We start from the raw sequence: 18,187 nt of genomic DNA, 5'->3' as shown, positions 1-18,187 counted from the left end.
TTATGGCTCACCCATGACCTTCTGGGGGCGTTGATCCAAAGAAAAAACCAACTGAACTGCTAGGCGGACTACTTCCATTGTTTCCAGAATTGCTCAAAAACAAGCGTTGTTGTTGTTTAGGTGATAACTGCCACTTGTTAAAGCCTTTATTATGCCTCCTTCGGGAAGTAGCATGAACAGGCTCCTCACAACCATCCCTTCCTTCTATACTTCCACTTACTCTTGAATTTGCTAATCCAGGAGGCGAACTGCAAAATCTAGAATCTCCATCTCTGTTTTTTAAAGCCCAAATATTCTTTTTGTTATCAGGTTGTTTACCTCTTGAACCCTGCATAAAGTGAACAAATCAGTAAAACCACATGGGAAGTAAAAGCCACTGCATTTAATCAAAGCAAAGTTCAAAGCAGAAAGGCTAAAATGGGCTTGCATTAACCTGCTCATGTAAGTAGGGGCCATCAATTACCCTGGATACAAGCTCATTTGGAATCACTTTTAATTCTTCTGAATGCATTCTATTTTCTTGGCTTACACTCAGGCTCTACATAGTAACAATAAACAATAATGGAGATTCATTTAGAAAATTAAAATGGTCAACAACATAAAGTTCACTCAATGACAGATAATAATAAATCCAAATTTAGAATCGGAAATAAGGACCTCACATATACAGTTATACGACATTGTACACAGTGATAAACACAGGAAAAAAAAACTAGGTAAAAATATCAACCACTAAAAACTGCAGCACAATGAAACTGGAATGCCATTTGACAGATTCAGATTCCCATCATAGACGCAAACTCAACCTCAGAACATAGACAGTCATATTAAGCCTTCTTTATTTATCATGTGCAACCATCAATAATCATTATAAACTCTTAAGATAGGTAAACTACATAACATCTGATATTCCTGAGCGAAACTCTGGGGGAAAAAAGGGAATAGCTATCACACCAAATACACAACAGCACATGAAGGAAAAATATGAATTAGTGTTTCTGTTTTTGCTTTGGATGCTAAGGTTTAAAGAGGACATCGTCTCTAAGGTTTGAAGAGGATAGCAGCCCTATGATCTTTTATTAATCTTGCCAGGTGAAAGGCCCTCATTGTCTCTAAGGTCACAGGTTGGATCATCTAAGAAAGTCCCAGTAGGGATGAACAATTCCTCATCAGTAGTTAGACGGTCCTAGGTGAAAAGGCAGAATCAAGAAGAGAGTTATAAGAGGAAGAAATTAGAGCCATGACCTGAGATTGAGAGAAGAGGTAATTGGGATTATGTGGGCCACCGAACTCCATTAAATAAGGACAATTATGTCTTAACAGGAGGTGCAAATTGAAGGGTTGAGGAAAGATAGACTAATTTTTTCAACCAATTTCAAATCCAAAACTCAAAAAAAGTTAGAATTCGCCCATAATATTTAGAGGTCTTTGAAGGTGATACCAGCACTGTCACAGAATGGAGATCAGAGTTCAATCTGTTAAAGCCATTGAACCTTGCAATGCTGTCTGGGAGATCCTGCTCTTTCACAATGGCTTGCTCTACAAACCCTCCTTCCAAATCCAACCTCTACAGGACCAAAGCACTTGTTTGATCATAGAGGTTTTGCATCTGATGGAGGCTAGGTTGAACATCTTTTTTTTTTTTTGATAGGCAAATGAGAACTAGTATTAGAAGTGTCTAAGAGGAGATGCACCAAAGCACACAATGTATCAAAAAGCCACCTAATCTGAGTGAGACATTTCGTTACTTGAAACTCAGCCAATCTACAAAATCTAGCATAGACATTGATTGATCAACTATACACAACCTAATCCAATTCACAAAAGTATACAAAAAATTAAATTTGATTGCTTGATCCAACTATTTGACATCATTAAATGGCCTCCTATTTCTTTCCCTTCAAAGAGTCTAGGACATGCACAATGGGACGGTCCTCAAGTCTTTGTTCCACTTCTTCCCTACAAAAGAGTCATGTCAACTCAAAAGGTTCCCTCCCATAGAAGAATCCATCACCCAAACCATTTCAAAGAGAGAATATCAACTGTCACAACATTCTACCTCTAAAACATAGAGTAGCAATTGGTTCGTTCTTTCCTCCTCACGTTTGCATAAATAACACTTTTCGTCAAAGTCCACCCCTCCTTTTGAGTTGATCAAGCGTGAGAATTCTACCCCAAGTCACTTCCTACACAAAGAAACCTATCTTCATCAGTGCCCGCAAACTCCACACTGTGCTTGCCAGGAATGGCTCTTTATCTCCCTTGGTCAAAGATGCATAAAGAGACCTAACTGATAAATTGCCACAATTTGTTTCATCCACCTCAATATGTCCTCATCCCTTCTAATTGACATGGAATGCAGCTTCCGTAAGAAAGACTCCACTTCCATGATTTCCCAATCATTTAACTACCTAGAAAAGCAATGACTCCAACCAACCCCTTCCCTCACCTACGCATCCCTTACCCATCCATCTTTGCATGAAGCTATAGAGAATAAATTCAAGAAGGCTTCTTCCAAGGGTAAATCGTCAAACCAAACATCTTTCCAAAATCCTACCCTTCTCTTTTTTTTTTTTTTTTGGATCAGAAACGAAGAAAAATATATTAATAGAAGAAAAGATACAAAAGAAAGAGAAGAAACCAAGGGAAGGATGAGAGGTCCTTCCTACAAAAACTGAACAAAAGAGAAAACTCCCAACAATAGAAATCTAAAAACAAAGAGAAACCCCAACATTCTTCAAACTTTTGAAGCACAAACCGCAATCCAGTTGAGTTGTAAAACACTTAGAGGAACTCCTCTAAAAGCTGCAGTACAAGAAGCCCATAGAGAAGAATAGAACCGAATCAAATCCCATAACATCTCTTCCGTTCTCCCCCTATCCTCAAAAATCCTATTGTTTCTCTCTTGCAACACCATCCATATCAAAGTAAGGCAAGCGATTTGCCAAAGTGTCCTGCCTTTTAATGAATTCCCCAAGCCTTTAAAAGCAATAACCAACATGTCCTCAAACTCCTTGGAGGGACCCAAACCAACCTTACTAGATTGAACAACTTGTGCCTAAGTCCAATGGTAACAGGGCAATAAAGAAAAAGATGGTCAATCGACTCTCCATTTCCTTTGCAAAGAATGCACCATTGAGGACAGAGGGATTTGTAGGGTCTTCTTAATTGCAACTTATCATTGGTGTTTACCTTCCCATGTGCTACTAACCAGGCGAGGGTCTTAACCTTTGAAAGGGCTTTTGAACTCCACAAAAACTTGGCCGGAAGGAACAAGATAGGATTTGAGACTTTTCACAAGACCAAGAAAAAAGATTTCACTGAAAACAAGTCTGACAATGACAAAGACCACGCTCTTGAATCTGCCAAAAAATGAGAGAAAAGCACAGAATTAAGGGAGGACATTAATATCTGAAGGAGATCAATTTCTGAATCAGTAAGACTGTGGCGAAAATTAAAATTCCAAGACAGTGGAAAGGAATTGCCAAGGACATTTGAGACAGTGAGGTTTTTCACAGAAATAACTCTATAAAGATCAGCAAAATGAGAGCACAGAGTTTGGTTACCCCACCAAAGATCTTCCCAAAAACGAATTCTCTCCCCATTGCCCACCACTAGGCGGACAAAAGGGGAAAAAACCTGGAAAACTTGAGCAATAACCTTCCAAGGACATCTATGTGACCATTTAACCACCATGTTGGCGTCTCATCCATCAGGATGTGTCCCATATATACTCGCAATAACCTTATGCCAAAGACCACTCCTTTCTCTAGGGAACCTCCAAAGCCATTTCCCTAAGAGAGCAACATTTCTCAGAGAAGTCTTCTCAAACCCAAACCTCCCAACTCCTTTGGTCTACTAACAACATCCCATCTAATAAGATGATCTTTCTTCCCTTCCCCCGCCCCAGACCAAAGAAAATCCTTTTGCATCTTCTCAATTTTTGAAGCTATTGATGTTGGGATTTTAAAGAGGGAGAGGAAGTAGCTAGGGATGTGAGACAGACAAGACTAAATTAAAGTAATCCTCCCTCCCAAAGACAAAAAGGCCTTTTTCCAACCATCCAACCTCCTCGAAATTCTTTCAACCACCAGATCCCAAAAGCCTATTGTCTTTGGGTTCCCTCCCAATGGAAGGCCTAGATAAGACAAAGGTCACTCTGACACTCTGCAATCTAAAACCGAGGCCAAACTAGACAATAGTTTCTGCCTAGTATTAATACCTGAAATGGTGCTTTTTTCTAAGTTGATTTTTAAACCAGATACTTGCCTAAAAACCAAAAGGATAATCTTGAGGTTTTGAAGATGTTCCATAGAGGCTTTAGAGAAAAAGATGGTGTCATCTGCAAACTGTAACAAAGACACTCTAGTCCTATCCCTCTCCACAAAGAAACCCTCAGCTAGCCCAGTTTCCTCTGCTCTGATCACCAACCTACTAAAAATATCTACCACTAAAGTAAAAAAGGAAAGGAGAAAGGGGGTCTCCTTGTCTCAAACCTCTAGAGGCCTTAACCCAACCCTTTGCATTCCCATTAACTAGGATTGCAAAACTTGATGAAGACAAACAGCCCCTTATCCAGATCTCCATTTATGGCTGAACCCCTTCCTTTGTAGCACATGATCTAAAAAGCCCCAATCCACATGATCATAGGCCTTCTCAAAATCGATTTTGAAGACTACCCCTTCCTCTCCTGACCTTCTTTTCTCATCCACCACTTCATTGGCTATCAACACAACATCCAGAATGTGTCTCCCTTTAACAAAGGCTCCTTGAGAGCCAGAGATTGTTTCATGAAGAACTTTGCATAAACAATAAGACCTTAGCAATTATCTTATATGAATTTGTAACCAAGCTAATAGGTCTATAATCTGAGATTTTAGGTTTTTCTTAGGCACCATAGCAATGAATGTCGCATTTGTACTTTGATTTATTACCCCATTGGTGTGGAACTCAAGAAACACCCTCATAAGATCCTCTTTTATCACATCCCAACACTCTTGATAAACTGCAATAGTAAAACCATCAGGACCAGGGGCCTTTTCCTTATTCAATTGGAAAACTATCATTCGTACCTCCTCTATAGAAAAATGCCTATCCAGCCAAACTGCACTCTCTCCAAAAATAGGGATCCAATCAATTCTTTCAATCCTCCAAGAATCACCTTCAGGTTTGGAATAGAGTTTCCCAAAGAAATTTACAATCTCCTCATAAATAACCTCAATGTTGCTTAAAGTCTCCCCCCCCCCCTCAGAAATCAGAGACTTAATGAACTTCCTGCTTCTTCTTCCAGTGGCCATTCTGTGAAAGAACTTAGAGTTGCAATCCCCTTCTTTAATCCACTTGATCCTAGATTTTTGTCTCCATTGAACCTCTTCCTTTAATAACAAATCATCTAGCTCCCTTCTTCTTAAGGTCCTTTCTGATACCAAATCAAGATTTAAATTCCCTTCTCGTTCAATTAGATCAATTCTACCTAAGTCCGAAAGAATGTGCTTTTTCCTCTCTCTTAAATCTCCAAAGGCCACTATATTCCAATCTTTCAACTTTGATTTAACAAACTTTAATTTCCTCATGAACTTGTGACCTTCCCAACCTTCAACCGTACACTCTTGCCACCAATCTCTAAACTTCTCCTTAAACTCAAGATGGAGCAACCACATATTCTCAAACCTAAAAAGAGTCGGACCCCATTTTAAAGGATTAGTTTCCAAACAAATTGGGCTATGATCTGAGGTCCATCTAGGAAGCGCCTCCTGAAAACTTTGAGAGAAAAAGGAATCCCACTCAGAAAAAAACAAAGACCTATCCAATCTCTTGCAAATAGGAACAACTTGCATGTTTGACCAAGTAAAAGCCGCATTCCTTAGAGGGGGATCTAGCAAACCACTCTCCCTTATAAACTCGTCAAAACACCTCATGTTGAATGTTAACCTAGAATCACTCATCTTCTTAGAGATCCTCCTGATAACATTAAAATCCCCTCCTACACACCACCTTGGGAAGGTCGAACCATACAGGTCTTGAAGCTTCAACCAAAAGTCCCTCCACAAAGGCTTATTCGGGCCATACACTGAAGTTAACCAAAAAGACCCTTCCTCACCAAAGTTCAACTTCACAGTTACGGAGAAAGATCCTAACACCTTCTCTGTACACTTGAACTTATTTGAATCCCACAAAATCACAATCCCCCTTGAAGCTCCACAAGCAGGAAGGGCAGCCCACTCCAAGCTTCTGCCTTTCCAGACACTGCTCACAAACCTCCTATCCCAAATTACTCTCTTTGTTTCCTGAAGCATCACAACATTTGGACTTTGAGTACTTAAAAACCTTCTGACAGTCCTTTTCTTCTTGGAACCTAATCCTCTTGTATTCCAACTTAAGATCTTCATGTAAACAAAAACAACCCAACACAACCAGGAACCCTCCCTCACCCCACTTGAACACCAACCCCATTCCTCATGTCTAAACCTCTCTAGTAGTTTTTTTTTTTATATATATAGGTAAAAGCACAGAAAGATAGTATATATAATGAATAAAGGGTGCCCAAAGGCCAACCCAAAGCATACAAGGAGTATGCAACAAGCACCTTAGGCAAGAGCAAAAAAGAAGAGGGGAAACCCAAAACTTACCCGCCCTCATCTAGAACCTAACCAATTAAAAAAATTGATTAAAGATAAAGGACTTTCATCTATAAACAACTTAGTCCAAGACCAAAAATTAGAAACAAAAGAATTTTTTATCCTTTAAATCGAAAGCTCTTCATTATCAAAGACAATCTTGTTTCTTTCCTTCCAAACTATCAAAAAGAGACATAATGAGCTGTCATCCAAGCCTTTTTACGCTTCTTGCCCACAAAGGAACCATGCCAACCAAGAAGGGTCTCTCTAAACCTCTCTATTATGATTTGCTTTGATAAGGACTCTCTTTCTATTGCAAAACTCCAACGTGACTTACCAAGCAACAACCCACTTAACCAAATGAGGTTTCTTCTCTAGCGCGCCACCTCCCCAAAGGAAGTCTCAATGTTTTCAAGTCTTAAACTGATATTTCTTAGAGTCACAAACAAAAACATAAAATAAATTGGAAGGCTTGATAATGTACTTTTGATCAAAGTTAGTCTTCCTCCTTTAGAAAGATATTGCATCTTCCACGTTATTAGTCTTTTTCTAAACCTCTTCTCCACTGCATCCCACACCCTAGAAAATTTGTGAAAAGTTCCCAAAGGGAGACTCAAATAGGAAGTGGGCAACTTCCCTACTTTACAACCCACACCAAAACTAATCCCTCCACATTTGATACTCCCACCAATAGGAATAAGATCGATTTTATCCAAATTGATTTTTTTTTTTTGATAAATAAGCACAACTTGTATTAAAGGGCAAAAAAAAGCCAACAGCATACAGGATGTATACAAACTCAGCCACCCCAAAAAGCAAAAGAGACAAGCAGCCTCAACGGCCCTTAACCGTTGATTTTTAAGCCATAAACTGCCTCAAAACCACATAAGAACCCAAATCAATATCTCAACGAGGCTAGGTTGTGTATCATGATCAATAACCAGCACAAAATCCTCCTGCTTTCGTCTTTCTTCAGGAAAAACCTTCATGGCATCTCGTGTTTAGACATCAAAACCTAATTCCTTTAGAATGCAGCAGTAGGAGAGGGCTATTGGGGTGAGGGAGCCCTGGCCTGATCCCATGGGTCCATCAAGTTTAAGATTGGATTGCTGTTGATCACTTCTTGGGCCTGGTTCCTAACCCATGGGAGATGGGTGACACAGTCCTAGGCTTGAAGTGGGGACATTATGCCTAAGACACAACTATAGAATTGTTTGCTTAGATATTCATTATATTGAAAAACAAATGGTCATCAGAGACATAAGAAATTACATGATAAGCAACCAGTATGAAGTTGCATTTTGTAGAAAAAGTGCATTTTCGATGACATGGTTTTTTTAACTTTCCAATGCTTTAAAGAGTACCAGGCAACACAAAAATTATGTTTTCAGGAAAGCACCTCCAAAAGATATGCATAACCAAAATACAAACTTAATAATCAGGAAAGCATATCAAAAATTACAGAGAGAAAAAGGCTGTCAAGAACCCTTACCTGGGTAACAACAATGAGTCTCTGAACATCATGGTCACTGACAGCCATTTCATCATCTTCATCATTCACCCTTCAACCAACAGCACCACTTAGAGAGGCAAAAGCACATTAAGAGAAAGGAAAAAGAAAAAGAAAAAGAAAACCATGATAGAATAACATAAAAATTAGGAGAAAGAAAAAATTTTACCTGAAGCCTAGTTGTCAAATCTAACTCCGACTAAAATTTAGAAACTTATAATAAAACAAGGAAAAGCTTTCTAATAACTAAAGAAGGTTCCAGGCTGCACCTAAACAAGAATAAGAATTGCCAAACTCATAATCAAACACCGTGTGACTTTGTCAGCAAACACCATTCAAAATATCTCTGAATATGAATTTTCAAAGATTTCACCAAACTCCAGGAGAGCAGAACCAAGTAAATCCCACAACTCCAAAACCACTCCCATATAACATGCATCACCAATGCAGGACCTGTTGGTTACTAGTGGGATCCACGTGTTTTATGAATTTTCTAAGAGATATCACCATCATATTGTGCAACAAGAGATTAGATCATAGCCAATTTCGCAAGGCACTGAGAGGACACAACCAAAAAATAAAGTGAGAAGAGGCTTTCAGCATTTTCAATGACACAAAGATGACAAGAATCTGCTATTTAGCACACAATGTTTTGTATAAGCCGTCATAGCCAGTTCTGGATAATTAGCTTTTCTTTGTCACACTTTGGGTCTTTGTTGAGATCACCAATTGAAGATTAACCAAAGAAACAATTTTGAGAAAAATATCTGTCTGTACTATTATTTTCGTTGGTTCAAAAATTAATTTATGTTGAAAAATTCCCATAACTAATTCAGGAAATGTTGAAATCATTGAACAATTGTCTATCATTAGCCTATGACTTCACTAATTCATCAAAGGCAATTATTAGTGTCCAAGGTCATGAAACTGTATTCTTTGGTGAATCACATTTTTGTTTACTAGGCAAAGATTAGATATATTGAAAGCACCTGAGAACAAGGCACACAAAACTATACATGTTGTATACAAAGGCACCAAAAGGCTGACCAAAGCCATTAGTTAGTAAATCACATGTATTGATGGAACTTAAAAAACATGGATAAATAAAGTTCAAAAACATAAAAAATAAAAAACCTTATGAGAGCATGCATATGGTCCTTAAAAAAATTGCATATTAGGACAAGAAAATTTTGGAATTTGTAAAGGCCATAAATCTACCTTCGAGGAGATGAAAGATGGTCCTTCCTAGCAGTTGAGCACTCAATTTCCAGCTCTTCATCAAGCATAAAAGGGCTTTCAAAATCACTTGATGGGTGACTTAGACACTGCCAAGGATAATCTGACTGCATATCCATGCTTCCTATTCCACGATCAACATAACTCCCAGGTTTAAGAGTTTCTTCTGAACCGTCAACACTGCTAAGATGGAAAATTTCACCAGTATCCTTTACATCAGTTAAGCCCTCGTCTAACACGGTTCCATAACTGACATCATGATCTGACAAATTATCACTTGGTTTAGAATTGAAAATGTCGTTTGAATCACAAGCTGCTTCAATTGGATCCTTCTTTTCACCACTAAACATCAACTTAACAGCATTACTTTTCAAGGTACTCTCACATGTGACCTTGGAATCATCTTCATTTGGAGGTAAGCACTCCCCCAGGTGTTCATCACCTGATTGAAATTCATCAGTCCTTTCTATTGTTCCCTTTGTATTACCATCATTGATCTCATTAGCCTCTAAAGTAACTTCAACCTTATCAGTTACTTGGCCCATTGGCATTTCAGGTCTAGATGCTATCATATGCTGCCCGGAAAGTGGCGGGCACTTTGATCCATCATCATGTCTTCGTATCCTATCACCCTACAAAGGAATTAACCATTCCAAAGCAGAAAATTCAGAACCAATAGAATATAAACTCAACTTGACCGCTCAGAATCAGATGTAAAACTGACAAAACACAGAGCCAGCAACCCAAAGATTTATGTTGTCTAACCTGCACCTCTATGGTATGTGAACCCCTTAGCGCATCAAGAATAAAAGGTATATCAGTAGTCATTTTCTTAACCTGAGACCCACAATATTAGAGGCATTGGAAAGGACAAAACAAATATTAGAGGCATAGCAAAGGACAAAACAAACAAGATACTACAGCTATATATTCATTTGGAGCTTATTTATAACATCTTATTATTTGCCTATCAAAAGATAATACAGTTATATAATAGTATTATACTTAAACCCAGCATATGATATAGAACATGCACAAACATAAAGAGGCAGACTTTAAAAAAAAATGTACCCTATTGAAGCCAGCAATATCAGATATCGGAACCCATCCTTGGTCATCCATCAAGGAAAGTAAGTAACGATCATGCGGCAAATTTTCATCGCTGCCCATAGAAAATATAACAAAATCAAGTGATAAAAGAAAAATTTTGGGTTACCCTGATATTGGGTACTAGTAGTGATCATTTTGCAAGTTGTATATAGATAAATCCATCCACCATGTAAGAGCTAATAACATCATTAGGCATATATAACAAAATAGGTTCAGAAACATATAATGCATGTGAAAGCATAAAGCAGGAAAACAGAAAAACAATGCTCCATTTAATCATAAAAATACCGAAACGTGCCACAAGCATTATACAGCATATTCATAACATGAGAACCTAAATGCATATGCCTCAGTAGATCATACAGCATGTTCCTTAGATCACTTACCTGAAATAATACTCTATCTGCTTTAATATATTAGCTCTTAAATTTAGTGCCTCAGGTGCTGGCATGGGAAACCTAGGATTTGGAAAATGTGGCATCATAAAAGGTGGAGGAACCCTAAAAGAGTGTGGGGGTGCACCAGGAAGAAAATACACTGGAGCAGGACCTGCATCGCAAACGCAAACCAACTCAACCAGCAGAAAATAGAAAAATCACTGAAGGTGGGAAATGCAACGTCTATAAAGTAAAAGAAAAGGAAAAGTGAGAGAACTAAAGAGGATAAAACAGCAGAGAAACAAATTAAATAAGCCAAAATGGATGGAACAATACAATTGGTCACCACTCTTACCATGAACACCTGGTCTACCAATGAAACCTGGGGCAGGGCCAAACACTGGAGGCAGTGGCCTTATAAAAGCCCTTGGACCAACACTTCGAGGCATATTAACGTTTTCCCTTGGACCAATTCCCCACGGACGATGCCATGTGGGATTAACATAGAGACCAGGTCCTTGTAAATCAGGTCGTCTATTAGCAAAATTACCAGCATATGGATTGTTGTATCCTTGTGGGTGAGGCATATGGCTTCCATTCATACTATCTCCGCCACCCTGCCCTGTTGGACCAAAACCTCGGGTAGGAGATTCACGTCCAGATTTCACCACAGGAGATTCTGCAGTCGGGACGTGTTCAGTATAAAACTGATGAGCACCTTCAAGCATAGGAAGGTATGGTGGAGGTACAACAGGGAGAACAGGTGGCAAATGTGGTTGACGATAAGGCAATGACACAGGGCGAGGAGCAGGCATAGCACTGGGGACACGATGGCGCCTAGAACCTTGCCTTTGATGATGAAATTGGGAATGCTTCGAGAAAGATTTATAACTCCCATGTCTCTCAGGTTTCTGTGGCCCAACTGCACCCTGCAAGATCACCAAAATGTGACAAAAGTGAACTGCCAACAATCAAATGATTATGAATTATTCATAAAGCAAACTTACAAAAGAAATCAAGTTGAAATCAGACTAACCAGTGGGATAAATTTTCGGAGGAACAATCACATCATAACAAAAATGTTTTGTCGTTAATATGTGTAAGTCACCAGTGACTGGGTTTATCAAAGAACCGAAACTAATTCTATGCATCTAAGGTCATTCATTATCATAGAACAAAATAATTCATAACTCACAAGAACGAAATGAAAGTCTACTGTCTAGATAATAATAACCAAAACATGGGTTTAGTTTTCCCTGACCCTAAATCTAAAAAATAAAAATGAAAGTACATTGCCATCTTAAATATTTAACTCAGTGCCAATTTTAACTTGAAAGAATTCATTAAAATTGGAACCAAAAGGTAGAAATTCTAGGTGAAACTTAGGAATTATTATAAACACAAACAATGATGCATCAGTTTTTTTTTATAAGTGCAAAAAAAAAAAATGCATCAGTTGAATTCAAAACATTGTAAAATGAATGAATAATGAGCTAATAGTTAGTATTTTTATTTTATTTTAGATTTGTTTCAGCATTTTTGTACAATTTAAAATAAAAACAAAAAACAGAAACTTATGCGAAAGATGGAAACTTCCAATAGTTTCCATCCACTTCCCACATTTTCTCAGCAACCAATGGAAGTCAAACAGCAAACAAGTATACAAATGATCCTGACTGATCGGGTTTTTGATTTGTTCCAGCATTTTTGTCCTCCATTGCTAAATATAAGGATGAAAATTTTCTCATATTTTCATCCATTTTCATATATTTTCTCAGCAACCAAAAAAAATGTAAAAATAAGCTAGCATACAAAAATATTCATCTGACTAGTATTTATCATTTGTGTCAGCATTTTTACTCCCAAATTCAACCAAAAGATACACAGGAACTTATGATAAAGATGAAACCTTTCCTATATTTTCTTGGTAACCAAACAAAGACAATGAACAAACAACCACAAAACGACACATGCTATAGCATTTTTCATTTGTGTCAGCATTTCATACCCAATTTCAGAAAATTGCACATCCAATTTCAGGGGAAAAAAAAAAACGAAGAAAAAGGAATTCCTGCATTTTCCCGGAAACCAATCAAAACCTAGGAACAGGCACAGCCCAAAAATCCAATAACTTTTCTCACCGAGGACACCGGAGTGGGTGGCGGAGAACTCCCACCCTCCTGCGGGCCACAACGCGCCGCCGCCTGCCCCCCGCCAACGCCGGCTCCTCCATTCGGTCTCGCCTCATCCAACGCCGGCCACGACTCCATCCCCATCACCGGCGCCTCCGCAACGGCACCACTCCCATCCTCCGGCTTCTTCCACGGCGATGCCTTCACCTCCTCATCCACATTAACCTTTTCCCCAACCTCGTCGAGCCCCGGCTCCATCTCCGCACCCCCATCGCTTGTAATGGAGGTTGCAACCTCCACCGCCGCCGGCATCGCGATCGCAGCACCAACCCCGATCACGACGCACCCGAGTCCACTGTTTTCAATACAATCAACAAACGATCACAACAAATACGAACCGACAGTGATCGTTATCGAACAAAAAAAAAAAAAAAAAGTGATCGAGACGTTAAGGAGGTTGTTGAAGAAAGAATGGGCGGGTCTAGGGTTTTGGGGTTGGTGTAGAGAAAGAGAGAGAGGGCGCAAAACGACAGAGCATCGGCTGTAGGAAATGGTGAACGCGGTTTTGTTATTGGCACAAAGTGTCTCTGCTCTCTCTCCAGAACTCCCAAACTCCGTCTACTTCCACTCTGCTCCCACAAGCGGATCGTGTTAGGTGTTTTTAACTTTTTTATCGTATTAAATTGCGGGTTATTTGAGGGTCAATTCTGTAATTTCGCGATTGTATAAAATTGCTTTTCTAAATAAATAAAATTTAATTTAAATTTAAGATAATAAAGATTATCTTCACGTGCGTGATTGACCCGCCCAACTTATTGGCTATAGTTAAGTTAATAAAGGTTTGGTGATTGTGAGGGTAGTCTCATTATGCTCCCTATTAACTCTTAAGAAATACTTAGGATGTATTATCATTTTTATTTATGATAGATGATGATGAAATATTAATTAATTTTTTTGCTTTTAATAAATAAACCATTTTTATTAGAGGTTAAATATATTTTATGTCATTAGTTTTCAAAACTTAATATTTTAATCGTTAAAAATCAAATATTTTGTTTTTAATTACAAATTTTTTATAAAATTATAAAATGATCGTTATTTTTCATACTTCGGTTTTATTAGTTTAAACTTTGATATAACCAACTTTAAATTAATAATTTTTAAGTATAATTTCTCAAATACTTTCAAAACATCGATTTTGATTTTTGCATGCTGATGTAAAATTGACAGCTTCAAACTAAACAACAAATATTTTTTATTATTTTTTGTATTTGTTTATTTCATCAATGATTTATTCATTGACAAGTTAGGGTAAAATATTGCTCTTTAACAAATTTTAATTTTGGGGGCAAAATTGGTGAAATTCTTTACTATACATATATGATGATGATACAAAATTAGGGCAAGGTATTAAAGGCTGCCTACTCGTGGGTCATGGGTGCATCCCAATAAATTGAGTCAATGTATTTTTATCAATGATGGGTGATGATTATAATTAATAGACTTTTTGCATTTAATAGCTATGAACGATTTTTATTATATTTAATTATTATTTATTATATAATTAGATAGTGAAAGTTGCAGTATATTTGAGTGTAGAGTTGTCCAATGGTTGTGTTAGGCCAGCACAGTCCACTTAAAAATCGTGTCAGGTTGAGTTAATCCATGCAAGCTAAATAAGTGGTCCATCGGCACTCATTTTGTTAAAAATTTTAATTTAATTTTTTAAGTCATTTTATCTTAAAAAAAATTTCAATATTAAATAAAATTTATTTTTGTTACTTTAAGTACCTCTAATGATTACACTTTTTATTTTTTATATTTATATTTATTTATAGAAATGTTAGCTTTTTGTTTTCAAAAATAGTAAAAAAAAAATTATATTTTAATTTGTTTATTTTTTATCAAAATAACAATAAATTTAAAATAATAGAATATAAAAGGAAATGAAATATAAAAAATAATTATTTTATTCAATATAAAAGAAAAAAATAATTTTTTTTTTATTTCCTTAATATTTTCTAAGAAATTGGGTCATGGTACCACGGAAGACTGTAGTTGAGTTTCATCAGTGTAAATTTTATGTGGGGCATGGGTCCCATTCATATGAGTTTCAAAGTAAATATTTGGATTGCTCGTATACTATTATGAAGGTTAGAGTTTATGATGATTATACATAGATTTTTTTATGTTTAATTTCATAAGACCGATAATGGTGGCTCGAGTATGTGAAGATTATATATGATTTTCTCTCATATAATTTTATGAGATAATTTATTGAATTACTTTTTTCAAATAGATTGAGAATAATGCAAAATTGGTTATAAACATAATCGATATTAATAAAATTATATTTTGATAGTGTTTCGATTGAAAATGTTTTTTTTTTAAGTGTTTTTAGGAAATCTATCAAATGTTTATTAAGTAAATATTATAGTGATTTGTCAATATTATAAGTGATTTTTCAAAATTGTTTCATAAATTATATCAAACACTTAAGGTATGTTTGAGAATAATTTTTAAAATTTGTTATTTTGATGTTTTAAAAATCAAAAGTCTATTTGAAAATAAAAATATTTTTAACTTATTTTCAATATTTTTAATATGTTTTAAAAATATTTTTATGTATAGTTTTTTATTTTTAATCGTTCTACTATAATTATTTTTTAAAATAATTATCAGAAAACAAGTTAAAATAATATAAAACAACTAAAAGATGTTATTTAAAAACACTCTATTTTTTTTGTTTTTAATAACAAAAAATATAAAATAATTTTTTATTGTCAAATTTGTTTTCATGGTTTTTTTGTTACGGAGAACATAAATTTGTAATTGAAAACAGTTGTCAAATAAACCCTTAATTTTTTATGTAAAAAAAATTAGGTTAAAAGTGTTTTTTAAAAACACTAAAGTGCGTTTGATAGTATTTTTATTTTGATCAAGCATTTTTAGGAGAATCACTTGATAGTGATTCTAAAAAACGCTTTAATCTAAAAAGTGTTTTTAAAAAAATATTAGGTATTTGACAAACTTTAGGAAAAAAAATAAAAAATCACTTATAATTTCTTATGAAAAAACACCTCATAGGTGATTCTCCTACAATTACTTTATAATAAAATATTTTCACTAAAAACATTTATAATAAAAATATTATTAAACATACTTTTAAGTATTTATAAAAAAAATACTATATAAACGATTTTTCAATATTATAATTGATTTTTCAAAGTTTTAAAAGCTTTTGATAAATTTTACTAAATATATAATTTTCTAAAAATACTTTTTAGATTAAAAGTATTTTTTAAAAATACAAGGAAAAGGACTTAAGTCTTATTCATCTAATTTTCAAGTTGATTATTTGAATTGTTCGAAATAATAGAGCGTGTGAAGATGATACGTGGGTCATAGTGTAATAATTGGAGTCAATTTATTGAAAAAGAAATAAATAAAATGGAGTGTGAAATTAACTTAAAATATTAATTTTCTACGCGAGATGGGCCCACTCATGTCATTCTTGAAGTGTGATACTTTTGGACTGCTTATCCAATTAAGGAATTCTTTTCTAATCACTTCCGATGAAAACCGACAAGTAAATTTTTAATTTTATAAATTTTTTTATTTTTTATTTATCATTTTTAATGAAATATTCTTTTATTAAATAATTTTTTAATTTTATTTAGTAAAAAATATTTGACTAAGTAGATATTTAGTAAACCAACTTAATAACTTAAAGTGACTTAATAATTTAATTTAAATTATTAAATAAATTAAATATACTTAGTAAAATGACGGAATGATATAACTCAAAGTAAAAAATAATTTTAAGTAATAAATAAACATAGTTAACTCATTCTTAAGTCCACATCTTTATTATGCCTTTTCACTCATATCCTACTTACTTTTATAATCTATTTTACTACACGATTTTATTTGCCTAATTATAATTTATGAAAATAAATATGTTAATTTGATGATTTAAAATGAATTTTATTAAATAACATTAATATTTAAATATGATAACCATTTCACTTAAACAATATACTTTATAATAAATATAAAGTTAAATTTATAAAAATCATTCATTCTTAGACTTAGTTGTTTTAATTATCAAATTGTCATATTAAATTAAGAATTTAAATTTAAATTAATATCAAACACTTTTTGTTGTTATTAACTTAACACTTATAATTCAATACCAAAATTTTTCAATACTTAATTTTTAGTTTTACTGAACGACATGTTACTCTAAACATCATCTATGGAGCATATCCCACTGACGTTATATCATATTTGATGCTTTGAATTACTTAGTCGGTTTAATTAAATTAATAAATTCCATTACATACTTTGGTTAAAATTAATGAAGATTACATGTCAATCTTATTGATACTAGGTCAACCGAGGATGGCCTCCTCCCTTGGTTGTGGCAGGAAAAGCTTGTGCTTAGCTGCTAAAGATTGGTTCCCATTTTTTTATGCACAAAAGATGTCCGGACTAGTCGTCCGGACACACCCTCCGAAACCTATGTCAAATACCGAAGTGGGTAGGAACCCTTTGAGAGAGAGTAAATGAGAGAGCTGTTAGTGTTGTGTACTTGAGTCCTGTTTCAATGGGGTTTTTATAGTGCTCAAATGGGGAAAACACAGTAGTCTTTAGTTGGTGCCTTCACCTAATGATGCAATGATGACTGTGTAGTAAGTGACATGACAATCATTGTAGTTGCAAGATGGTTGGTGGTTGTGTCAGATAGTGCGTCATCACGCAACTTACCGTTATTTCAACCTGTTGAAAGTATGGGTGATGGGCAGGATGGCCCATTGATGTTGACGTATAGATGAGGAAGGTCCCATTAGTCGTTCCAGTGTCAGAATGTTGTCGTTTCACATATCAGGGAGGATTTAGGGCTATCAGGAGGATGTGGTTTGCTCAGTGGCCCCAAAGGGTCTGGATAGAGTGCTCTCGGGTGCCTTGAAGGTTGTCCCGGCAGTAATGGAAGGAGTGACACGTGGTTCAGCAATGGTACTACCACGTGGACAGACGTGTGGATGTACATGTGGGTAGACACGTGGGAGAAGGTCCTCACAATACCCCCTTTAGCACATGCACTTGTGTCCGAGCAGAGGTGGATGTGCTAAAAATGCTCATTGGGATCCTCCAATGAGGATGAGACATGTGTCGGCCATTAAATGAGAGTTGCTTCCATCA

The 18,187-nt window shown here is 35.6% G+C and overlaps 1 protein-coding gene across 3 annotated transcripts in view; it reads right to left on the bottom strand.

Moving 5' to 3' along the window:
• Nucleotides 1-13,635, bottom strand: part of LOC100258658 (la-related protein 1A) — a 28,974-nt gene extending 15,339 nt beyond the window's left edge. The window contains exons 1-9 of one of the 3 annotated variants that reach the window (XR_002030676.1): nt 12,992-13,629; nt 11,206-11,779; nt 10,860-11,022; nt 10,435-10,525; nt 10,129-10,200; nt 9,346-9,995; nt 8,110-8,179; nt 434-538; nt 12-328 (exon numbers count right to left, since the gene is read on the bottom strand). Coding sequence is in view for 2 of the 3 variants with exons in the window: in XM_002266673.4 (XP_002266709.1) it covers nt 12-328; nt 434-538; nt 8,110-8,179; nt 9,346-9,995; nt 10,129-10,200; nt 10,435-10,525; nt 10,860-11,022; nt 11,206-11,779; nt 12,992-13,294 (2,345 nt within the window). In the remaining variant the exon portion in view is untranslated. Of the gene's footprint in view, nt 1-11; nt 329-433; nt 539-8,109; nt 8,180-9,345; nt 9,996-10,128; nt 10,201-10,434; nt 10,526-10,859; nt 11,023-11,205; nt 11,780-12,991 lie in introns of all 3 variants that reach the window. The other 2 variants (XM_002266673.4, XM_010654835.3) reach the window with 2 other exon arrangements.
• Nucleotides 13,636-18,187: the final 4,552 nt, after the last annotated feature.

This window comes from Vitis vinifera, chromosome 8 (assembly GCF_030704535.1).
Source record: "Vitis vinifera cultivar Pinot Noir 40024 chromosome 8, ASM3070453v1".
NCBI lineage: Eukaryota > Viridiplantae > Streptophyta > Magnoliopsida > Vitales > Vitaceae > Vitis > Vitis vinifera.
Note: the sequence above shows the minus strand (reverse complement) of the source record. Positions and strands in the feature narration are given on the sequence as shown.